The sequence below is a fragment of the Diabrotica virgifera genome, chromosome 7 (assembly GCF_917563875.1).
Source record: "Diabrotica virgifera virgifera chromosome 7, PGI_DIABVI_V3a".
NCBI lineage: Eukaryota > Metazoa > Arthropoda > Insecta > Coleoptera > Chrysomelidae > Diabrotica > Diabrotica virgifera.
Genome location: NC_065449.1, coordinates 5,617,103 through 5,644,285, shown reverse-complemented (window position 1 = coordinate 5,644,285; position 27,183 = coordinate 5,617,103). Strand labels below are relative to the sequence as shown.

Sequence of the window (27,183 nt, the reverse complement as noted above, 5' to 3'; positions counted from 1 at the left end):
GGTGTTAAAATCATCTGTCAATAATAATTGTTCAATATGGAGATTTTGGATAAACAAATTAATGTTGTGTATATTAGTTTTTATTGTTGTGATGGCAGAGAAAAAAGTTTTATAATATTGTAATAGTGACTTTTTAAATAGTTTTTAAAAGCGACAGGTACGTAATAATTGTATATGTTTCAGTATCCTAATAAAAAATTTCATAGGTACCTACCTATTATTAGGAAAATTTAAAAAGAACCAACCAAAATAGTATGTAATCCTTTGATTTACATAATTTGATTACCATCAAAATTTTTATCAATATTTACCTAATATATTGTTTTCTTACTTTATGTTTTGTTGTATGCAGTGGTGTCATGGCAAAATTAGCAGTGCGGGAACGCAGTGCCGGAACGCACTGCTAATTTTTGTTTACAAAACCTAAATTCTCTATTATTTTTAACTTTTGTTAACCAGTGCGGGAACGGCGTTCCCACGCGTTCCCACACCATGACACCACTGGTTGTATGGTAATATTTCTGTCAATTCTAAATAATTTCAATTCAAAATCAAAATAATTTGGTCAAATTCAGAACCGTCAAAAGTTTAATCCGTTTAGTTAGTTGATCTTCGCACATGATGACACATGGTCTCCGTGGGTAAAAGTTTAAGGTAAATGAATTTCAATACTAACTGCGCTGATAAGCGAGTTTGAACCCCAATGGAAACTTTTTTTTTACATTTTATGATTGTAAGTTTATTTATTATATAATTTTTTTCAGAAAATACGTATTTAGTTAAAATTTATTCCTAAATCGTTCTGAAATCATTTGTGGCATTTTTCAATGTGTTTGTTTGTGTGTGTTTTATTCTTTTATTATTTTAATTTTTGGCACTGTTTTAATAAAAAATTTTGAGAAGTAGTAAGTATTATAAAACTATACTAAAATTACAATCAAGGTGCAGTAGAAATAAACAAACCAAGGCACGTTAAATGCTACTAGGAACATTTCCGAATCATAATTTACAATGTATATACATTGTAAATCCCAAATCATGTTTTCCAAAGTTTATATGTATATTGTAAATTATGGTTTGTAAACATTGGTTTGTTTATTTCTACTGCATCTTGATTGTAAATTTAGTAGGTATAAACGGTTTTACGCTTTTACTCTTTAATATATATTTTAACTGACGACATACGATACATGAGGAAGCCATGTCTTATACACGAAGATGAAATTATTTCCTATAGTGCGAAAGGAATAGTGTTCAAAGAAAGAAACTCTGTCCAATGTACAAGCTATACTCTGTACCTCAAGCTATACTCTCAAAAAATTCCACCCAAAACATCACACAGCCAGGGCCGTAAGTACGATGTTGGGGGCCCCGGGGCAAACGTGATCTGGTGGCCCCCTTTCCGGGGGGTCTAGGGGGTTTACCCCAGCGGAAGGGGAGGGGTCCGGAAAAATGTTTGATATTTAACCCCTTGAAAACGCATTCCATGACTGAAGTTTCTTGTACCTCTACATATTGCTATTTTAGTTGATCAACACAAAAAAAATTGAAATTACCTTATTTTTTCTGTTTTCATAAAAAAATATACTGTGATGTTAAGTACATTGTTTGGCTACAATGTAGGTTTGAAATCACATTATATTGCCTATAGGCAGTATAACGCGATTACAAACGCGTTATATTCCCTATAGACTATAGGCAGTATAAAGCGTGTAGCCGAACAATGTAAAAGGCAATTTGCCTTTTTACAAATATGTTGTTATCATCAAAATATTTATATTATTATTAATTGTAATTTTATTTTACCATTTCAATGTTATTAGTTTGAAATCTCTTGAGACACAAAGTGAAACGTAGTTTAACATACCACATTGTATACCACAAAAAGCTACATTTTGAAGCTTTATTCAGTATGTTTAGAAGTGTTCTTAAATTATTATAGTACAAAATTAAGAATAATTAGACGCAATAATCGAAGATGTAGCTTATTTTATTTTAACAAATAGAAAACATGATTACATTTCAACATAATATATTTACAAAAAAATTACATTATCTATTGACATTGGAGTTACTACAGTTTCCCGATTAAAACTCCTTCTTTCTTACTTTTATCGCGGCAAACTCATCAATGTCGTTGTCTAGGTTGAACCTCTTGGCACGTTCATTTTCAATAGAAAGTAGAGCTAAGTTGCTAAGTTTTATTTCGCCAAAATAACTAATTTTCTCAGTAATAATTTATATCTTTACTAAAGGTCTCGGGAGCCCCAGCATAGCTCGGGCCCCCTCTTCCAATGGCATTTTAGGCTTTATTACGCCGGAATAACTAATTTCCTAAGTAATAATTTAAATTTTCATGTTAAGAGGAAACAGTAGCGATCAACAGGTAGCAAAAACGCGTTCCAAGATTGCGGCTGTAATTTTGAATATATTTCGAGATATTTGGCACACGTATTCGTAATATAATAAAGAATGGCGGTGCAGAGCCCAATTTGAAAAATATATTAATATGTGGAAATTACTCTGTAATTAAATACAATATTAAAAAAACGAGCCTGTACCGCCATTAAGAAGAACAAAAAAAAGAATGTGTGTGTACTTTGTACGCACGTAAGAAGATATTCTTCTATTATATAATAGGTAATTTAAACGAAGTAAATATACTTAACAGGTTATTTGTATTTTATTTAAAAATCAAACTAACTTTCTTATCTACCACTTACAAAAATTTTTTATTAAAACAACCAAAAAATAAAAAAAATGAATCGCCCAGGATTTGAACCCGCGTCATTCCAATCTCAGAGCTAACGCATTACCAACTACTCCAGCGAGGTCCTTGTAATTGACATGTAAGTTTCGGATATAATTAAACAACACGGCGACATATAGTGTAAAAATGTTATGCTTACATAATATTTTATTATTTTACTACAGAGAAACACAAATCCAAAAACACAAGAATTATAATAAATAATACATTTCCTAAAAACACTAATATATTCTTTTAATGACTTATTTGCACGGTTACAGATACATACATACCTATCTTGAAAGATTAGCAATGAACTACATACTGTCTGTGTACATACTGTCTGCGCAGGCGCGCAGATTTATGTACAATTTTACCCTCAATCGAATCGCGCCTAAAGAAGAATATCTTCAAAAATACACTTTCTTCAAATAAACTTTTTTATCCGATGCCTAGATTTTGTGTCATTTTGGAACTACTAAAATTTTTTATTTCATTAGTAGTTCCAAAATGACACAAAATCTAAGCATCGGATAACATAGTTTATTTGAAGAAAGTGTATTTTTTTGTTCTTCTTAATGGCGGTACAGGCTCGTTTTTTAATTTTGTATTTAATTACAGAGTGATTTCCACATATTAATATATTTTTCAAATTGGGCTCTGTACCGCCATTCTTTATTATATTACGAATACGTGTGCCAAATATCTCGAAAAAATATTCAAAATTACAGCCGCAATCTTGGAACGCGTTTTCGCTACCTGTTGATCGCTACTGTTTCCTCTTAAGGTCTCGGTGGCCCCAAAGTAGCTCAGGCCCCAGTGGACCCTGTTATGTTCCAATTGCATTTTAGTCGACAAGACTAATTTCCCAGTAAAAAATTAAAACTGTATGTTGAGGTCTAGAATGCCCCTGTAAGGTCTTTTTAAAATTGTGTCATTTGAAAATATTTCATTGGGATCGGCTTTTAAAATACATATTTTTATTTTCCTCGTTAAAATATATGCACGGCCAACCAAAAGGTGGGCACCGCCCCGGTTGCCCCAATGGTAGTTACGGCTCTGCACAGAGCCTCCATTAAACAATCTCGTCTCTCTGTTGCTCTGTGCATACCGCTTACTTGGTCGACAAATAACTCTTAAAGTGTTGACTAGAATTATTGTTAACGTTATGTGCCTTTCTGTTTTTAAAGTTTTTTAACTGTTATTTTTTATTGTTAATTTAGTTTTGTTATAAACACGTCATGTGTCACGTTATATAGTTAAAATACGTCATGTTAAAGAATAAAACTGTCTATATTCTTTGTTTCTAAAGATATCAGGGACATTCAAAAAATAATATGTTCACAAAACATAAGACTACAATTCGAGTTCGATGTCTACCCACACTTATACTTTGTCCTCATTTCAGGGTGTCTCAAACTTAACATAAGATATGTTTTCTTACAGCCGGCATAAGTACAAAAAAGAAGTTTGACTAAACCTTTCGTTTGATCAAATCGGTTTTATTTTTCCCATCCCATAAAATATCATCAATATATTGAGGCGCCGTCAGCATTATTGACCGTGTGAGGGGAATAGGAGTAAATACGTATTTTTTTTATATAAACAACAGTCTTGCACGTGAAGAGGTTTCAGCAGTATTTCGTATACTTCCAAGAGTTTTGTTGACTTTGGTCCAGCAACATGTGGGACTATGCTGAATAGACAAAATTAAGCTAGATAATAAGCTATTGAGTCGTGTCGGCTACCGTATTTTATTTTTATTGATCAAAATTTTTGAGTCGTGTGAACGCTACCGTTTTTTTACCATTAATTCGTCAATAAAGGTCAGTAAAGGTCGCCTAATGTGTATTATTTGTCAAACCTTATTTTCAATACCTTCGTTTTATGTATTTTCACTTTTGTCTTCATATTATGAGTTTTCAATATCAATGATATTAGTTGTTGTTATTCTCAGGGATTTTTATTCGGGTTTTTGCAAGCACATTATAAGAAATGAATAAATCGTATAATTTTCTAATTATAATTAATCAAATAACATAAACATAATTAACGTTCATTTCACTTTCTGCAAGGTGGCATTTTGAGGATATTAGATCATCATTCTATAGATATTACATCATTCCATGTACATGTACACTCCATAGGCGTCACAGTTATATAGAGGTTCAGTTTGTTAATCTTTTTCCAAAGTCAGTTTGCCAAGTGTCGGCTTTCGAGATTTTTTGATGCCAATGCCGACCATTGGCGTGGAAATTAAGAAAAAGGATCAGTTCATCAAACGCATATTTTCAAGAAAAATCATATAATTTTTATTAATTTTTGCATAATTATATTCAGGAAAATCTCTTAATTTTTGGGCAGAAATTGTTAAAACAATTTTTTAAACAAATTCAAAATATCACCTTTTGTGCTCCAAAAAATATTGTTTTAGGTTTTTGAGTGACTCTAAATAAGAACGTTACTTTGTCATTTTGCTCAAAAGTTGATAGTTTTCGAGTTATAGGCGATTTAATATCTGAAAAATGCGAAAATACGCATTTTGGAGGCTTAAAACTCATATATAATTTATATATAAATTATTATCTTTGATGTTCTCAAGAGCTTAAATTGAAGCTTAAATATTAATTTTGAATATTCTAAACAGTAATCGAGTCTAACTTCAATTTAGACCGTTGTTTTTTAATTGTTAATTATGCGCATCCATCACATGTTTATGGTAATCTCTTATTTTGCTTTGTTCTGAAAAACATTTTTTTTTTTGTTTATTTTGTGTGTCATTCTAAACAAAAAAGGTTTCTTGTCATTTTCTGAGAAGTTAATAGTTTTCGAGTTGTAAGCGATTTAAAATCTGAAAACAGCAAAAATAGGCATTTTCGAGGCTTGAAAACTCATATGTAAGTTATAATTTTTGAGGTTATCGTAATCTTAAATTGAATTTTAACCATTCATTTTCAAGGTTCTGAAGAGAAATCGGGTCTAACTTTAATTTAGACCGTTGTTTTTTAATTGTTAATTATGCGCGTCCATCCGATTTTTATGCCGTATACCATTTCAGAAATCTCTTATGAACTTCTCAGAAAAATGAAAAGAAATATTTTGTGTTTAGAATGACCTACAAAATCTAAAAAAATGTTTTTCAGGGCAAAATAAGAGATTTTTGAAATAGTATACGGCATAAAATCGGATGGACGCGCATAATTAACAATTAAAGAACAACGGTCTAAATTGAAGTTAGACCCGACTACTATTCAGAATCTTGAAAATGAATGTTTCAACTTCGATTTAAGCTCTTAACAACTTCAAAAATAATAATTTAAATATGAGTTTTTAAGCCTCTAAAGTGCGTATATTCGCATTTTTCAGATCGCCTATAATTTGATTCGCCTATAACTCGAAAACGATCAACTTTTGAGAAAAATGACATTGTTTAGAATGACCAAATAATTTAAAAAAATATATTTTGGAGCAAAAAAGGTGATGTTTTAAATTTGTTTAAAAAAATTTTAAAAAATATATTTTGGAGCAAAAAAGGTGATGTTTTAAATTTGTTTAAAAAAATTGTTTAAAAAAATTGTTTAAACAAATTCTGCACAAAAAAATAGCTCGGCGCCCTTCAGATTTGTTTAAGGGTATGATAGGTTTAATTAATATGATACTTTTTTCAGTAACTATGTATTCAGTGATTGTAACAATTTATATACTGTACAACAAAAACTAATACTCAATCGAGAAAATAGGAAAAGTGATAAAGTGATTTTCAATATAACACCTACATACGGGGTGTCCCGGAAAATAGTGCGTTCCTTTAAGGCATGGATAGAATACACAATGTAGAACAAAAAAGTCCTATACCATTTTTTTCTAAAGTTAACCGTTTCCAAAAAAAAAGATTACATTGGTTTCCATATACCTGAATTTTAATCTTCAGAAAATGAAATAATCTGGCAACATGTTACTCATTGGTGAATAAGAACTCGTTTGTGTCTTACAGTATTTAAAATATTCCAACCTAATACTTACTATTTTTGTTTACTATAATTTTTTTTTAAAATGTAGTTGAAATATGGCATAATTTTAAACGAATTATACTTAGATATTTTAAGATGAAAACACATATTTTAACTGAACCACCACTTTTGCGAACACATGAATTCATAGAGGAACATGCACTCACACTCATACGACGAGAAATTCCAGCAAAACATTTTGAAAGAATTTTAGTAGATATTATGCCTCTCCATTTATTGATCTGCCATAAATAAACAACATAATATAATAATATTACTCATGAACACACGATTCAAAAACATTTTCGGCGTTGACACTAAACAGGAATCTTCCAAATTATCTGTTTACTAAACATGGGACTATTTACGTTTAGATTCTTGTACTTCACAGAGTTGCCAGATTTGAATTTGCGTTCCAAAATGTTTTATAGTTTTTTGGTCAAACGGTTGAATTTAGAAAAAAATGTTATAAGAGTTTTTTGTTCTACATGGTGTCTTCTACCTATACCTTTAAGGAACGCACTATTTTCCGGGACACCCTGTATATATTGTTGCTATGGAACGCTTACAATTTTGAACATCTTTAACAACAAAATACTTTGATCACAGAATATATCCTGCGGTATTCTCTGCTTGGATCTTCCATAAATAATAAACAATAAATAACTTTTTATAAGTTCACGTTTTAAATCAATTATTATTTATCAAATACACTATCAATATTACCCATTTACATAATCACCAACTCAAAATATTCCCGATGCCATGTCAAATATTTAAAATTGTCACTATATTCTATTCGACTCAGTGCGTTGTATGACAAGGATAGCGAATATTCGATTTGGAAAATATCACCACGGACATGGTGTCCATTTTTTTCGAATCCTGAAAAAACTAATAAATATTTTTAAAAAATTTAAACGCAGTATGAAAGACTAAATTATTATCGAGGGCCGAAAGTCCCTTAAAATAAATGAAAATTTCTTTTTAATGAGATATTTGATAAAAATCACACTACATTTTCTCTTAGTTTTCCACCTCTGGAACTTATTAAAATAAACATTATAGAAGCTTTCAGGTACTTTCGGCTCTCGGTAGGAACATAGTCTTTCATTCTGCGTAATATTTCAAAAATACTTATTAGTTTTCTCAGGATTCGAAAAAAATGAATCCCATTTAAATAGAATTGGAGCCGAAAATTTGTACCGATTCCCTTACAAGACAAAACATTTATGTTTTGAACAACAAATAATCTTCTTCTCATAGCATGGATGTCCATGATGTCAAAACCTGTAGATGTAATATCATAAAATACTGTTAAACTGTAATTAAAATCACATGTTACATTAACCTTTAAGACAATTTTACATATCCATTTATTTATTCCGTTTTTTTTTTCATTTCAGATCCATCAACAACAGTTGACAGAAACTCGTACTCGTCGTCAAGTAGAAATCAGCGAAATCGACGGTCGCCTGGCAGAAAAATATGAGGCTAAGCTTCAAGAGGCTCTACAAGAACTCAGAGATCAATATGAAAGTCAAATGGCCAACAACCGTGGCGAAATCGAGTTGCTTTACGAACAGAAGATTAAGAACTTGCAATCAGCTAATGACAGACATGCTGCCTCTGCCTCCGGTGCTCTTGACGAATTGAGACAAGTTAGAACCAGAATCGATACTTTGAATTCTCGAATTAGCGATTTAGAGAACCAGAACGCTGGCTTAGCAGCTCGTGCTAGAGATTTGGAGAAGTTGTTAGAGAATGAGCGCATGCGCCATGTGGAAGACCTCGCAATGTTAGAAAGAGAATTGCATAGACTCCGAGAAGAAATGGCTAATCAACTTCAAGAATACCAGGATCTTATGGACATTAAGGTTTCTCTTGATTTAGAGATAGCTGCTTATCGGAAACTGCTCGAATCTGAAGAAGCTCGTCTTAATATTACCCCAACAGGTAGTGAAGTTCATGAAGTAACTCACAGTAGGAGCCAACGCAGCTCGTCGCAACGTCGCACTCCAGTCAGATTGGGAGCCAAAAGAAAGCGAACACTACTCGAAGAAAGCCAAGAGTCAAGCATGAATGACTATACGGTGAACAGCTCCTCAAAAGGTGACATTGAAGTCGCTGATGTCGATCCAGAAGGACACTATGTTAAGTTGCACAATAAAAGTAATCAAGAAGTCGCACTTGGAGGATGGCAAGTCATTAGACGTGTTGGTGAGGAGGAAACTACATTCAAATTTCACAGGTACTTTATAGATATTTTATACTACATTAAAAAAGTACATATTATGTAATCCTATATCCTTTTGATCTCGGGAACCTTTGGCTCTGATCTTGTTTACTTTTTTCGTTTGTCCATATTGGTCCAACGAGTAGTTAGGGAAAGACAGTCTACCTCTCGCAGAACCATACGATGGGATGCAACCTGTTGCCTCAAAGGAACTGTTTCTGACACTGTCACCCTAGTTTGTTCTAGCCTTCACCACTGTGTCACGACTTGGCTTGGGTATCGTTTATCGACTATCTCCAGTCTAGATCCACTGGGTTCAACAGTTTCAACAGCGCCACCTCGAGGACAGCCCAATCAAGATTGCACAAAAGAAAAACTCGTTCCTTGGAATTAATTCCTTCCCTGCTCAGATTTTTGCAGTGGTGAACCTAGAAATTTGCCTTGGAGGGATGGGGGAGGGGACTTAAAACACCAACCAAAAGACATAAGATAAACCCAAACTACATCATCATCATCATCATTGGCTCTACAACCCATGGTGGGTCTTGGCCTGTTCCAGAATCAGCTTCCATTCCTTCCTATCCTTCGCATTGATTTTTCATTTTCGCTTTCTTAATATTCGTAACTTATCTTCCACCTGGTCCGTAAATCGTGCTCTGGGTCTGCCTCTTCTGCTCACGCCATCCGGTCTTTGGCTATACATGTTTTTTGACCATCTCATTAATTCTCTCTAAGTGGACTAGCCATTGCAGCCGGTTTTTTTGATAGATCTACCAATACTAAGCTTACTATAAAGGCGATAAAGCTCAAAACTATAGTGTCTACGCCATAATCCGTTTTCCTGCACACCTTTATAAATCTGAGGATTTTACGTTCAAAACAGCCTAACCATTCTTCATCACTTTTTGTTTTCGTCCACATTTCTGATGCCTTAGTGAGGACGAGCTTGTATAGAGTTATGAGTTCTGTATATTTTATCAATATTTTTTTTGTGACTATGTTAGATGTTAAAAGTTTCTTTAATCCGCAGTACGCTCTATTTGCTAGATATTCATGTGTTCTACAGTTACTGTATTACTTTAGCTTTAGATCACCGGTTCTCAATCCGTGGTACATGTACCACTGGTGGTACATATCAGCATTTAGGTGGTACACAAAACGCAAAAACAGACGAAATCAGTACCACTATTATAGCGTTGATTGAAATATTAATATGGTTTATATGGATTATAGTTAATTAGATCAACTAGCTAGACAGGTATTTCAGTTAGGTGGTACCAAAAATAATAGTAAGTATTTGGTGGTACATGACTCAAAAAGATTGAGAACCGCTGCTTTAGATGATTTGTGAGCCTAGATATATGAACTCTCTTAATCCTTCAAAGGTTTATGTTCCAACCGTTAGATCTTCTGTTTTGCTACTTGATTATTATTTGTGAATTATTTTTTTTTTTCATCTCCTGCCTTTTATATGAAGCTTTTCCAGAATTGACAGATTGATTGTGTGTTCTGTCCAGGGCGTGCGTAGAATTCTTCTATTCGCGGTGTGCAAGTACTTGGAGGGGATACGAGAAACGATCGTGCGCAAATATCGGAGAAATCTTGCAACTTTCTGAAATAATTCATATTGTCAATTGAAATTGTCAAATTGACGTATATTTCATACCTACTGTCATTGAAGAAGAAAAATTTAATGTTGCTCCACAATATTGATAATGCAAATATTATATAAAATTAAATTTAATTAATTGTATTTTGCTTGCAGTACTGCATTAATAATTAATTTTATTTATTTTCTTCTTATAACTTTTTTGGGCTGTGGCCTTGATAATTATCCAGCAACCAGGACTAATGCAATTGGCCAATATAATTAAAACTGCTACAAATGTTGCTGAGCTATGAAACCAGGTGTAGCTTTTCCGAACTTGCACGGTCCCAATAAACCCACATTTTGAAGGTTTCAATCTTACTTCTATCAATTTTTTTGAGAGTCCATATTTCAGCTGCGTAAGTAGCAATGGGAAAAACAAGAAACTTGAGCTTAGTGTTCTCTGTTATGGTTCAATCTTTCCAAATTTTAATTAATGTAGTTATTGTGGTTCAGTCCATTGCTAGTCTATCCTTGATTTCTGAAGAGCAATTACCATTGTTGGTTATCAGGGAGACGAAGTATATAAATCTGTCTACTACCTCGAAATTCGCCACTTGGTGTATATGTGGTAGATTATTTTTCCTGTCTTTAGTTTTGTTTTTCCGTTTTTCCATTGATTCCATTCCATATCATTCTTGAAAATAAAATTTTTATCTGAAATACAGATTTAGACTAGACAAAGACTTGTATGTTATTTTCATTGTATGTACAAATATCAATACATTCATAATGATTATATGTATAACATGTAATTCTAAATTTCCGTTTGTTTAATATTATTTTGTACATTTACAGGTCACTAAAGCTTGAAGGTAATGGATTTGTAACAATATGGAGCTCTGACCTCAACAAAGATCATGAACCTCCAACTAATTTAGTTATGAAGAGTCAGAAATGGGTTGTAGGTGATAACATGGTCACCACATTATTGAATAATAACGGAGATGAAGTAGCTGTCTCCGAAAGGTAAGAAATTATTTCTAATTAAGAAGGTTAACTTTTTAAAAACAAAATTGGGTTATGATTTTTGCTGCCGTTTTGTTCTACTAAGGACCACTAAGAATTTTTATTATCATTATCGTGACTTAGTTTCTCTGGTATTCCTAGTTGATCTCATTGCTTCATATAGTTGAATCCTGGACACTCACTGAAGCGATGCATGGAGAAAAAACTTGAAGCTTTCGAGATGTGGCTATACAGGCGAATCCTAAGGATATCATGGACGGACAAGATAACCAATGAGACTGCTATGAAGAATGGGGAAAGAAAGTGATATATACGATTAAAAGGAGAAAGTTGGAATATCTTGGACACATCGTCCCTGCCATTTCCAACTATCGAATGTGAAAAGTGGTACTTTTCAGGAGAGCAAAATAACTCTTTTAGAGACTCCTAAATCAGCGCATTGACAAATGGGAAAATTTTTATATTTTTTGTATGTAATGTTTAATCCTTGTTAGATTGATAACACATTTGAACTGCTTATCATTTTTTTCTTTCCAAAAAATCACATTCGTTACTTTGCTTTTTGTATTAATCAAAGATTTGTTTCGGTCCGATGATTTAAAGTAGCGAATGTATAATAGCCAATAACTATAATCAAATAATGAAAATCCGTTAAAATGAAATCATCAGCTGCCTCACAAGAATTTCTTGGAAGCGATACTGAAACAAAATTCGCACAAATTGTAAACAAATGCATTTTATTTTTCTCAGCAGTTTAGCATTTTCGACAGTTTACAGATTATAATTGAATAACTGTTGAATAAATTACAACACAAACTAACGAATGTGACACATTCGACATTTAGCGTTGTACAAATTATACGTTGAGTTATATTTATACAAAACAAAAGTATCGAATATAACCATTTTCGTCAGTTTGCAGTCAACCAAATGAAAAATGTCCATATTCGATGGTTTAAACAGCATATTTCCCGCGCTCCTAATCAAGCTACAATAACGGGAACACAAGATGTATCACATATAATGTGAGGCAAGGTATCGAATCTGAAAACCCCGATTTTTCACATTCGATAGTTGGAAATGGTAGGGACGACATAATGAGAAGTGACACTAATTACAGATTACTGAAAGTAATCCTTCAAAGTAAAGTATTCGAAAAAGGAGGAATTGGGAGAAGAATATCATGGTTAAAGAAAACCTGAGAAAATGCTTCTCGACAACACCAACTAATCTATTTAAAGCAAAGAAGAATATTCATATAAATATCTTCTCTTTGTAACTATGGGAGAATAACCCTTCTTAATACAGCATAAAAAATATTTTCGAGTATCTTATATGGTCGCCTAAGTGCATATTCAGAGGAGTTTCTTGGCGAGTATCAAAGTGGAAAATACCAATGAATTAAATATCGACACATATTTCGTAGAGTTTAAATTTGCCTATGGTAGTGTCCTAAGAAATAAATTGTATGAAGCCATGGATGAATTCCACATCCCCGATAAACTGATCAGATTAGTTAAGGCTACAATGCGTAAAGGTGTTTGCAAAGTCGAAATACACAATCACATGCGTTTTAACAACTGAGGAAATATTTTTAATAAATCATCCCAAATTTTGGCATATGCGATGATTTCGCACATAGTTTCCCGAACGACACACAAGCTAGAAGAAATGTATACCACCTTCTCAAATGTCTCAAAAAATATAGGCCTGCAAGTAAATGAGGAGGAAACTAATATTATGGCATCAACACCCAACAATAGAGCCAAAAACATTGGTCACCAATTCACGGTTGATAACTCTAGCTTTGAAGGGGTGGAGAAATTCACATACTTAAGCTCCTTGATCACCAAAGAGAATGTCATGAAGGAAGAAATCAAGCGAAGAATAATGCAATAAAGCAAACAAATGCTATTTTAGACTGAGTGGAGATATGAGAAGCAGAAACTTATGCAAAAAAAAAACAAAAATAACCATATACAAAACCCTTATACAACCAGTGTTGACATCGGATCGGAGACATTGAAAATGGATCGAGACCCGTATGAATTTGAGTGAAGTCAACGCGATAAATAACTTCGATAAGATGCTGGTTAAATGATTAAAACGTGTGAAGAGATATCGACTTTATTATCTAAGACACTAAAACTAAACAGCAAAATATAGGATAAGTCGGTATACTTGAACTGTCCAAAAGTTTTGATGAAAACACGCCACAACACTTGACACTTTGAAGAGATTATGATGCAGGCTAAGGGATTGTTTCACCCATATGACCTGTCCGTGGGGTTTTAAGGCGTATGCTATAACGAACCTTTTTTGTGCGAATGTGTGCCTTTGCCGACTGCCGGTATGCGACTCTCCCTATCGTAAGATGATATGTGAATATATTGGTATAAAACTGCCACGTTGCCACTTCATAAAAAAGGCAAAATAAAGAAATTAAGAGGGCATAAACAGACATGGACCATCTCCAAGGCAGATGAAAACCTTCTGCTTATATTTGAACGAAGGATCCTGAGAGGAATATTCGGTGGCATCTGTGAAAATGGTATTTGGAAGAGGAGGTACAACTACGAGATATATCACAGGTATAACCATATATTTGGTGGTAAAGACGTAGTATCTCTTATAAGAATAGGAAGACTAAGATGGGCAGGACATCTAGCAAGATCGCAGCATAACAACCCTCCTAGAAAAACCCTAATGTCAAAACCTGTGGGAAGTAGAAATAGGAGTAGGCAAAAATTCCAATGGAAGGATGGTGTAGATGAGAATGGTAGAAAAATAGGCGCAGCAAACTGCCAACAGTTGGCAATGGATAGAACTGACTGGCATAGGCATAATAGAGTTGGGAAGGTCGAGAGTCTTTTATAGGGCTGTAGCACCATTGGTGATGATTATCTTGTCTTTCTACTTTCGCATTCATATCTCCCACGATTATTTTTATGTAATATTTTGGTACTTTTTCAAATTGTTCACCGATTTTTTTCATAAAACTCGTTTTTTTATGGTGGTAGTAGTGATTTTAATTAACTTTTGATATTTTCTTTTTTTAGAGTTAAAAGGCAATTAACAAGCTCCCATCTAAGACACAGAGAACTAGCAGCTGGCTACCTCTCAGAAGAACTCCACCATCAACAGGGTGATCCACAAGTAGATGAAAGATGTAGGCTTATGTAAAGTTAACACATCTCATTTAATTTTTTTATTTACAGTTAAGGTTGGAATGTTACAGAAGTAGGTTGTGCTCCTTACTTACGCTTTTTAAACTATTTTTTAAGTGATGTTCTTAATATTATAAGATTCTAGGACAGAAGGAACACAACTTATACTGTTATTGACAAAAAACTTACTGAAAATTGCAATTAGACAACAGTAGTAAGTTTAATACTAAGAATACAGGATGAGGTAATAATTATTATTCTTTATATAAACTGTCTTTTTAGGAGTTTTATATATATTTTTTAAATATCTTGCATATAAGTCTTGAATTACAGTTGTCATTTTTATAAATTTAAACCTGAAAAATACATTATTTCGCATTAATACCTCATCCTGTTCGATAGTTTCTTAAGATAGATAACAAACTGCCAGTTCGATAAGTTTTCTTTTAACTAACACAATTGTTTATTAGTATAATATAATTTTGAAAAATTACTGTACTGTTGTCCCCAAAACATTAAAGTGTTCTGCATTTATTTAAAGAATAATAAACTTTTTATATTAATGGTAGTTCTTTTGTTTTTGAGGTTTTTCACTCAGCTGTTTACGCTTGTTTTAGTTAGATAGGTGTTGCAAAAACTATAGGGATAAAAATCTAGATTTGGTTTCAGTTACTTGTATTATATTTTATTGTATATCTTTATTCTTGATCTTCGAAACTTAAATCTGTAATTTAATTACAAAATACAGTAATGTGTATATTTACTTGTTTTTTTGCTTCACATTTTATACATTACATTTTTTTCTAGTCTTTTTATATCACTAAATTCTTCATTTGTGTTTCATTTATATAGCTATATTGAATAAAAATTATACCTCAACATTTTGTTTTACAACGAAATTCTTACAAGTAGTATTTTAACCCTTAACTGGAGAGGCCTAATTTTAGTACACGAACAGAGACATGCGGTCTGACAGACTACCGTTTTTAAGGAGATAATAAACGCGTAAATAAATTGTTTAAATCTATTATTCATTAATATAGTAACGTATACACATTATGTTGATTATAAGGTAGAGTAAATAAATTTAAAATAAATTTAAAAGTGGAAAGATTATTGACAGTAACTTATATAAGCGCTTAAAATGGGTAGCTTTTCATTTATCGTTAAAGAAACAAATGGAAATACTTCAAATATGTATTTTTTTAGGTGATAACGTTAGAAAATAGTACAACTTAAACAGAAATGAAGAAAACAACGTAAACTCATATTATAAAAAACATGGGGGGTTGCCAGATGTGCTAACAATTCTCGAATTTTTGCATTAACATGAACCGAATAAACAGATAGCAATTAGGTGGTAAGCTCAATGGTTTCAGAAAAACACGTGCTACAACTAGATAACTAGAGTTAGCTAATTATAGCATTCAGGGTATGTCGTATTCACGATTATTTCGATTAAACAATAGCTTGATAACTTATCTTGTCAAGTTTTAGCACTGAATATTAGGGGCATTTGAGTTTTATCAACTTTCGTCAATCATAAATAAATACTCAACCCGTTTGGAGCGAGTTACCAAGTTTTTACACAATATAGAGGCAAATAAAATACATCTTGTGAACTAGTTATCTCAAAAACGTGAATTTTGGAGTTATCAAGTACTAAGGCGACGATATGAAAGAATCAGCCGTCTTAAAATGATTTTTTTTTTCCGACGTTGGTCCACAAGGAGTGAATATTTCTCCTTCCAAATCAGGCTACTGCTAACAACCAATAGTATTAGGAATATACGAAGCGTGAAGCCGATGAGTGGAGTGGTTCACAATAATCTTTAGAATATGTTCATACTACAGTCTCTCAGACGACACGTCTCTGGTTAAGGGTTAAGATATCTATAAATAATTCAAATATTAGCTGTAGTATTAAACTTCGCCATCTAATAGTAATTGTGATCAAAACAAGTTCCTTACTATTTTTTGAAATGTTACGCCGGGTCGTACTATAGTGAATGGTGTCCACTGGTTACACTGCACTGCACCTGCTAGTACGCACAGTATGTTCACGTCTATTCGTATTCTGGTTCAGTTGTAGTCGTAAATTAAAAAGTTTGGTTATAAGTGTGTTAGTTTGCTTTACACAAAGATGAATACACAGATGAATATGGATAGCGCTGTGATGTTTTGTGGTTCAACCAGTTCCTTGTTCACGAAGGCGAACAACAACAAGAATATCTAAAAAGAATAGCTGTTATTTCGACAACAAGAATAGCTAAAAGTTAGATTTTTGTCAATATTTTTTTAGTATTAAGAAGAGGAAATGGCAAAAGTGCGTTTATGCTAGCTCATTTTTGACAATTGGAGGTTGCTAATTGTATAACGTTGTTCTAATCTGTAAACTGCGTAACTCCATAATTTTCCGAAAATGAGTTATTACTGCCATCTGTTTCAAAAAGTCCCTATTTATCGTTTAAAAAATGATGCACGTGCATATTTTCTACCAGATGAGTAATACCAAATACTATTGACTAATACATCCAACTTCCACAGAAATCTGGAAGGACGTTGCCACTAGCGCCACTGTCGGCTTGCGGTGAAACTACGTTGTGACAACGTAAAATTTGACTTAAACATTCCAATTTAATTTTATAAATTTTTGAATAACAAACTAATTTTGCAAGATTAAATTAAAATAAAAATATATCAAACACTTTCAAGTTTCAAACAATAATAAAGCAATTTTATAAATGTAAGGTTAGATTGCTCTGGTTATCACCGTAGACCGCCTAGATGGCGCTATATTGTTTGCTTTCTCAAATGTAATGGGAAATGTCAAGAGTTGTATGTATTACAGTCCATAGTATTTGGTAATACTGACCTCTTCGTATACACCGTGTCTCCCTTGCCGCCAAATTTAGTACGAAAAATACGCAACTCCCTAGTTTGTCATACCACACGACTCACCTATCATTGTTTAGAAAGTGATATGTTCAAGAAAAAGTTGGTGGTAAGTAATATTAATTATTTATTAAACAATATACAAATGTGTATCTATAAAATATTTCCGTTTTATCATCCTATCTTTCAAAAGGGGAGATACGTAGTATTTGCATTAGTCGTATTTAGAGAGATTGTTTTTGTGTCTCCTGTAAAATTTTGATAATTGGAGTTACGCAGTTTACAGATTCGGTCGACGATAAGTTAATAGTAATTATGAATGGACTGATTTTTTCTTTTTAGTCAAAGTAATTTATAATTATTATTAGTGAAAAGTGTGAAATCTATAACAGTATTGCTGTCATTTTTATGTCGAAGGTAGTTTTTCAGAAACGAGTATGCTAAGTGCACATTTACCAGAAAAATATATTTGGAATTTCTGTAGAGGATTTCCGAACAACGATTATGTTTCAAAAAGTATTTATATACTTTTATATATGTTTATTTTATATAAATAATAAACCATTCAAGTACAAGTTGATAGAACTATTAGAGCACGAACTTCTGAAGTCGCTTTTTACCGAATATGTTTCTGTATAAAAAAAATTGAATAAATCGTTTATAAAAGGTATATTTATTAAAAAACGTTTTCGATCTATATAGAATATAGATTATCATCAGTACTGTTACAGGCAAAGCACATGCTGAGCCCAATGGGAGCAAGAATAGGATATTACCTCCGAATTTTATCCTACTGCATGGATTTTAATGAAATTTTGGGAATAGCATCTAGTTATCTCCTAATTCAAAGTCTACCCTATGCCGATGTGTGCTTTTATCTTGGGGATGGTTCATACCCCTTTTTAGGGGTGAAATTCTAAGCAAAAACTGTTCTATAATTATTTTTTGAAAACTCGATACTTTTTGAGATATTCGTGGTTGAAAATTGGCCATTTTCATTAAAACATAATACCTTTTCGAACTGTTTTTTGCGAATACATACCTTAAAAACTATGCATCATAACTAAAAAAACTATATTAAACATCTTTGTTGGTTATAAAAAACAAAGAGACACTTGCCTTCATAAATCTTCTAGTTATAATACAAAAAGAGATATGGTAGGTGAAAATAGTTTGTTTTTTGGTACATTCTCAAATTGGTGTATTCAACTTGAAATAACATAGAAACGGTCGATTTATGTGTATAATGCTACTAATACCTTTTGTAGTGCTTGAAAAGACCTTTAAAATGAGCTGTATTAAAGGTCCATTACATTAAAACTAAGAGCGAGATATGCTGCAAACAAAATTGATAACAAATGTATTTTAAGAAAAAATGAGAAGTAATTTTAACCCCCATCCACCAAAATGTAAACGCATCGTTTTCCTTTTACAATACCTTTTATTACAGTGTTATTTATATGTTCAAAAAGTTGGACATGGTTTTTGAAAAAAAAAAAGAATGTGTGTGTACTTTGTACGCACGTAAGAAGTTATACTTCTATTATATGATTTAAACGAAATTAATATACTTTTTATTTATATTTTGTTTAAATATTAAACTAATTTATACTTGCTACTTCTCAAACATTTTTATTAGAACAGTGCCAAAAATTAAAATAATAAAAGAATAAAACACACACAAACACATTAAACAAGCCACAAATGATGTCTGAACATTAATTGTCGAAAATTTTTTTAACTAAATACGTATTTTCTGAAAATACAATTATATAATAAATATACTTACAATCATAAAATGTATTAAAAAAAAACAAAAAAGAAAGTTTCTATTGGGACTCGAACTAGCGCTGATAAGAGCGGTTGGTATTGGAATTCATTTGCCTTCTCCGCTTAGCCACGGACACTATGTGTCATTATTTACGAAGATCGACTAACTAAACGGATTAAACTTGTGATATTTTGATATTTTGAAAATTGATCAAATTATTTTAATTTTGAATTGAAATGATTTAGAATTGAACAAATACAACAAAACATAGAGTAAAAAACAATATATTAGGTGAATATTGATAGAAATTTTGATGGTAATCAAATTATATAAATAAAAGTATTACATACTGTGTATTTTGGCAGATCAAATAGATAGGTTTATACCCATGATACATTAACAATTATTACGTACCTGTTGCTTTTAAAAACTATTTAAAAGTCACTACAATATTATAAACTTTTTTGTTTCTGTCCTCACAACAATAAAACTAATATATTATACATTTGTTTACCTTTACCTCCAAACCACAGCTGCCATATCGGATAATTTTTGACATGTCATTTGAACATCCAATCAGAACAAAGTTATAATGCGCATGCGCCGGGCTGATAGGTTTTAACATATAAAAAAATCACCCTCTATCGCCGGTAAAGAAGTGTAACTTCAAAAAGATCAAATTATAGAGAGCATTTTTAAATTTTCTTAAAAATCTTCCTTTTTCTCTCCATGTAACTTGAAAATGATAAGAGATACAGTAATGAAAAATAAAAAGGAAATTTTTATCTGAAAAAGCCCTACATTTTTGTGTGGTATCTTTTTTTTCATATCTCTTATCTTTTTCGAGTTACATGGAGGAAAAGGAAGATTTTTAAGACAATTTAACACGTTGAACGCCGCAATGTATATAATATTACGTCTCTCTGGGTCGACCTATCCGTTGTCCATACAATGTAGCAGTCACTGCGAAGCAAGTGTGATTCGCGCGGCTTTCAACGTGTTAAAAATGCGCTCTATAATTTGATCTTATTTTTTTCAAAAACCATTCAGTTTAATCCAGTCCAACTTTTTGAACATAGTAATAACACTATAATAAAAAGTATTGTAGAAGGAAAACGATGTATTTAAATTCTGATGGATGAGGGGTTAAATATACTTCTCATTTCTTCTTAAAATACATTAGTCATCAACTTTTTTGCAAAATATCTCGCTTAGTTTGAATGTAATCGACATTTAGTTTTGCACATTTTAAAGGTCTTTTCAAGCACTACAAAATTTATGAGTATCATTATACACCTAAAATTGACAGTTTCTCTGTTATTTCAAGTTGAATACACCGATTGGAGCATGCAGCAAAAAAACAAACTCTTGTTACATACCATATCCCACTTTGTATTTTAACTAGAAGATTTATGAAGGAACAAATCTCTTTCGTTTTTTTTTATAGCCTACAGAAATATTTTATATAGTTTTTTTGTTAGATGCATAGTTTTTAAGGTATTCGCAAAAATCCGTCCGAAAAGGTGTCATCTTCAATGAAAATAGCCAATTTCAACCACGAATAACTCAAAAGGTATCGAGTTTTCAAAAAATAATTATAGAACAGTTTTTGCTTAAAATTAGGTTCTCTCGCCTCTTCCGTGGCTATTTTAACCAAAACATTTTTCACCCCCGAGAAGGGGTGGGAACCACCCCAAGACAAAAGCATACATCGGCATAGGGTAGATTTTGTTTCTTGAGCTATTCCCTACTTACTGTGAAAATATCAAGTTAATCGATGTAGTAGGATGGAATTCGGAGCCAAATACCCTCATTGACTGCCCTATAACAACTCATTGAGGTTTCTTGAGATTTACGACTCACCGTTTTTAATGAAAAGACATACTTTCAAACAACTAACCCACGTGCCTTGTGGGGAATCATAGGATGCCAAACCATATCCTTACGAATTTTTATCCATCACTTACATTTCTTAATAATAATGCCATTGTAACGTATATTGTATTGACATTTAAAAGGTTTTTACGCATGTATTTTTGATGGCTCAGCATGTGATTTGCTGTAACAGCACTGATGATGATCTATTTAGATCGAAAACATTATTTCATAAATGTGGTTATTTCAGTAACCCTCTTCGAGGGTTTTTTAATAAATATACATTTTATAAAGACATTTTTCAATAAAAAATTTTTGTGGTTAATGGTATACAGCCAGCTACAAGAAAATTTTTTCTCTTTGTAGTTGTCTGTTTGAAGTCAAATGATTCTGAAATTTTATTTCCTAATTTTTAAGTTCCTGAAAGTAGAAAAATAATTTCTTTGCAACAAAGTAAGATTTAATTAATAAATATTGGAATTGATTGACTCTCAACATAACTCTCATTTTATGCTTAACTGGTCCAAGTACAGCTGGTTCCTAAAAAAACTGATACGACTCTTAAAGCGTATTTTGTAGAAAATTGAGCAGTGTATTTTGAAGGATAAATACTTATTATTTACCTACTGTCACTGCCAAATCTTAAAATTTGTCAGATAACTTATTCTGTTCAACCTAAAAAATAACAACAGCCCTATTTTATGTAAAAACCATCATTTATAGGTAGGTATACTCTTTATAAAATGCAGGAATTCAAAATATGTAATATCAAAATTTAGACCTTAATAATTATTACAATTTTTCAATTAACATAATATGTAATCAGTTGTTTGTTGTTTGTTTGTTTATTTTAGTATTTCTCTGTCATAATAAATTTAATATAATGTCAGACCAATCAAATACACTGCTCAAAATGATCAAATCTTACTTATAGTCGTATCAGTTTTTTTAGGAACCAACCGTACATTTTCAAGTTCGAAGGTTGTCCTTTTAGTTTTGCACATAAAGACAAACAATATGCAAACTTAAAGTACTTTAGTCTACTATTGCGCCAAGATCGATTCACTTTTGCATACGTTCAAACCAATTGGTAAAACAGTTATTTCAGTCTTCAGTTGACACCTGACAAGTCGCTGTTTTAAAGGCATTGATTTCTTCTTCTGGCGACTGGAGTTGCTGCCCACGCATTGAATTCTTGATCTTTGGGAACGTGAAGAAGTCGTTGGGACTTAGGTCGGGGCTATACTGTAGATCAGCGGTGCTCAAACGGTCGATCGCGATCGACCGGTCTATCGCCAATGTTTTTGAAGTCGATTGCGATTCACGGAAAAAATACACATGGAAAAGGTGGAGACTGCGCTAACTTGTGGATAATATGAAGTGCCATGCACTTCATGAAGTGCATTAATATCCATGTAAAATAAAGATGAAAAACATCTTTAATTACAACTCTGTAGTTACAACCTTGTTACTACAATAAATACAATAAATAGAAATGTGAAATAAAGTTTTTTATTTTCAAATTTTTTTTACTAGCAGTCGATCGCTGGATGCTTAGAGTTTATGTGGTAGATCCCATGCAGTGTAAGTCTGAGCACCACTGCTGTAGATGGTTTAACAATTCGATGTTTTGAAGGTCCAAAAACTATTGTCTTTTGGGCAGTGTGAGCTTTTGCATTGTCCTGATCTAGGATGATTATCGGAGTTTCGCGATAACTTCTGGTAAACAAACGGTTATATACCAATCAGTAGTGATGTTGAAAAAGTAACTATTCGTTACAAAGTACTCGTTACTTACGAATACCGAAAGTAACGATTACTATACAGAGAGGCAAATCGTTACTTTGATTACTTCGTACCAATCGTATCAGAGCGAGTAACGACTATTGTATCTACTTTGATTACTCTGACTCTGATTACTTCGTACCAATTGTATTAGAGCGAGTAACGACTATTTATCTACAGTACACTTGATTACTATAACCCGTACACTTGATTACTTTCTAGACTCTACCGGAAAAATGTGGAAATGATAATGTGTCTACAGTATGATCAACAACTTTAATTTTGTATGTATTGCATTTGTTTTATTAGAATTAGTCCAGGACATTTAGGGGGGGGGGGAGGCATACAAAATACCTACCTACTGAGAAATATGATTTTCGATATGATTACCGGTACTCAAATACAAAAGTAACAAAGGGATTCATAGTAATCAAAGTAACGAATACTGTAAATGATTACTTGTTATATCGGAATACCTATACAAAATACCTACCTACTGAGAAATACGATTTTCGATAATATCATGATTACCTTCTATTATGATTACCGGTACTCAAATACAAAAGTAATCATAGTAATCAAAGTAACGAATACTGTAAATGATTACTTTATACAAAAGTAACGATTTGTAACGAATACTCGAAAGCAACTATAATCAACATCACTACCAATCAGAAGTAACTATTCTTCGATCTTCTAAAGCAATTGTTGCCACATAGCCAGATTTTGACACAAAAGTTGCGATCATTTTCTTGACGCACTTCGAGAACGGATCACTTTTGTTGGTTTTTCCTCATCGTGAAACACCCACAAAGCGGATTGGCGTTTATTTTCCAATTCGTAGGAGTAAATCCAAGATTCATCGCCACTAACAATACTATAAACGTTTTTTGAGCTTCCTTTGTTGAACCAATCCCATTTTTTCGACACCAATTGACGCGACCTCTTTTTGCTCTTCTGTGAGCAAATGAGGGATCCAACGGGAAACCAACTTCATAACACCCAGTTCTTCATGCAGGATATTTTGGATCGAGGTCTTTGAAATGCCCAAAGATGCCTCTATCTCCCGGTATATTACACGGCGGCCATCTTTAATTATGTGTCATTTTCGACCATGTTGGGTACAATTCTTTGTAGTTTTGAAACTTGTTGTTTCTAAGGAAACCGTCTATGACTTCTACGAAAGAACTTCATGGTTCAGATAGATCCTGGCTCATTGCATTCTTAAACATTGTCAAACTTAGCAAAATTCAAATGGGTTAAGTGGCTTGAAACTGATCCAAGGCCGGGTAGTCCTGTCGCCAGGGGGGGGGTACAACGGCCTCCTTTATTCAGATGGACTTACCCAAGTTTTTTTTATGTATTTTGACCCGTAGAATACGAATTTTTTGGGTAACAGTTGATCCGGATGTCGATAAGATTGTTATTGACCAAGAACTTGAGGAATTACATAACCGCGATCTCTCGCAAAACAAAACATTTTTTGGGTCATTCTAAACAAAACATGTTTCTACAATTTTTTTCGTAGGATGGCTAGTTTTCGAGATAACCGCGGTTGAACTTTCAAAAAATCGAAAAATTGCAATTTTTGAACCCGAATAACTTTTGATTAAAAAATAAAATAGCCAGTCTGCTTACCGCATTTGAAAGTTTAAGTCAAATTATATCGGTTTTAATTATTTGCATTGCTAAAAATTTATTTTTTTATTGTTTAACAAAGCTATAAACACATAGTGTTTCCCGTGCCTTTACATGCATTTTAACGCATGCTACGTAGAAATAGCCTCGATTGCACTAGTACCTATTCTACCTACTCGTTAGATTTTAAATGAGAAATCATAGAAAACATCACTCACGCACTAGGTGTTTGTAGCTTTGTTTAACAATAACACAATAAATTTTTAGCAATGCAAATAATCAAAACCGATATAATTTGACTTGAACTTTCAAAGGCGCTAAGCAGAATTGCTATTTTATTTTTTAATCAAAAGGTATTCGGGTTTAAAAATTGCAGTTTTTCGATTTTTTGAAAGTTCAACCGCGTTTATCTCGAAAACTGAGCATCCTACGGGAAAACTTGTTAGAACATTTTTTACTTAGAATGAACCAAAAAATACAAAAAATGTTTTGTTTTGTGAGAAACCTCTGTTATGTAATTCCTCAAGTTCTTGGTCAATAACAATCTTATCGACATCCGGATCAACTGTTACCCAAAAAATTCGTATTCTACGGGTCAAAATACATGAAAAAAACTTGGGTAAGTCCATCTGAATAAAGGAGGCCGTTGTACCCCCCCTGGCGACAGGACTAGGGATCCTTTATTAATTTATTATTTTGTTACATGTGTTGATTTGATGAATGTTTATCTCAAAAAATCGTAGTCTTGCGACGTACTTTGCGACTTACTTTCAGACCAATCAAAGCTTGTGTTCAGTTTTGTTTCTTCACATACTACTATAATAAAATTGTTGGTATGCATTATGGGGTTTATTAAATTAACTGATACAACAACTTTGGTATAGCGTTAAAAATACAATCTTCAAAATTCAACTTCAAACTTTGTGAGCAAACATATATTATACTTTAGTAAGTTTAGGTCTTTCTTAGTGTTCAAAATATCTTGTTTCTGTCAACATATTTTATTAACTTGAGAGAATATATTTTTGTGTTTTACTTTATTACCATTCTGCATTTTTTTATCATTTTGGTATAGGGTTTAGTATATCTTTATTTGTAACGCTTCTTTTTTGTATCCATTTAATAAATTGTATTTCGAAGCTAATAGTTTTTTTGATATGCCTTACCACAGTTAACGAATTAATGTGTAGATCTTAGTTATACATAATTAAGATGAAATCACTTCAGTACCAATATAATGGCATATGACATAGTCCCTAGTACACCGTCCTTTTTTGAAAACGATGTCTTAAAAATGGTTTTAACCAACGGTGTAACCAGGATGATCCTAGAGGGGGGGTTACAACTACTGGAGGGTCTCTCGAGGGTATGGAATAGTAATGGTGTTAAGCGTATAGAGCTGAAAGTACATCCCACTGGGGGGTTACCCCCAAAACCCCCCTGGTTACGTCAATGGTTTAACTGCTTTGTTTGAGCGAATCTATCACTTTCTGAAAATTTTCAGAGTGCAAGTTGGACGCGTTTGCGCACGCATAACACCTACAGCGATACGCTTTAATTACTATTTTTGCTAATTTTAATTTTAATGTTTTTTCTCAAAAGAGAAGAGAAAATTATATAAAAAGTGGCAAGAAACCAGATCGGACATAGATCTTCAAAACTATATGGTCGCCAAAAAGGAAGCGAAAGTAGCAGTAGCAAAAGCTAAAGCAGAAGCGTATTCAAACCTATACGATCAACTTGATACCAGGGAAAGCGAAACGAAGATATATAAAATAGCCAAACAGAGAGCAAAGAAAGCAAAAGATTTTAATCAGATTAGATGTATCCAAGATGAAAATAATAAAATACTAGTTCACGAAAGGGATGTCAAAAAGAGATGGAGAAAGTACTTTGACAGCTTATTAAATGAAGAATTTGACAGACAGCCTGTAGAGTCAACGGAGACAGTAGCAGCAATGGTCACCAAAATAACCAACGAGGAAGTGGCTCAAGCGCTTCAAAAAATAAAGAAAGGAAAAGCGGTAGGACCAGATGATATTCCTGGGGAAGTATGGAGAGCATTGGGAGAGACAGGAACAAGGTGGCTAGCAGGTCTATTTAATAGAATTATGGAAGTTGGACAAATGCCAGACGAATGGAGAAGCAGTATACTGGTACCTGTTTACAAAAACAAGGGAGATATACAACAATGTACAAACTACAGGGCTATAAAACTGCTTAGCCACACCATGAAAATATGGGAAAGAGTAATTGATAGACGGATACGTGAAGAAACCGAAATATCCGAGAATCAATTTGGCTTTTGCAGGGTAGATCAACAACAGATGCAATTTTCATTATAAGGCAGTTGATGGAAAAATACAGGGGTAAAGAAACAAACGCTCATATGGTATTCATTGATCTTGAGAAAGCATATGATAGAGTTCCTCGAGAGATT

The 27,183-nt window shown here is 32.7% G+C and overlaps 1 protein-coding gene across 1 annotated transcript in view; it reads left to right on the top strand.

The window, feature by feature from the left end:
* LOC114342154 (lamin Dm0) overlaps positions 1-15,342 on the top strand; it is a 51,478-nt gene extending 36,136 nt beyond the window's left edge. The window contains exons 2-4 of the mRNA XM_028292936.2: positions 8,166-9,010; positions 11,442-11,612; positions 14,672-15,342. Of these exons, the coding sequence (XP_028148737.1) occupies positions 8,166-9,010; positions 11,442-11,612; positions 14,672-14,795 (1,140 nt within the window). The 3' untranslated portion in view covers positions 14,796-15,342. The remainder of the gene's footprint in view (positions 1-8,165; positions 9,011-11,441; positions 11,613-14,671) is intronic.
* Positions 15,343-27,183: the final 11,841 nt, after the last annotated feature.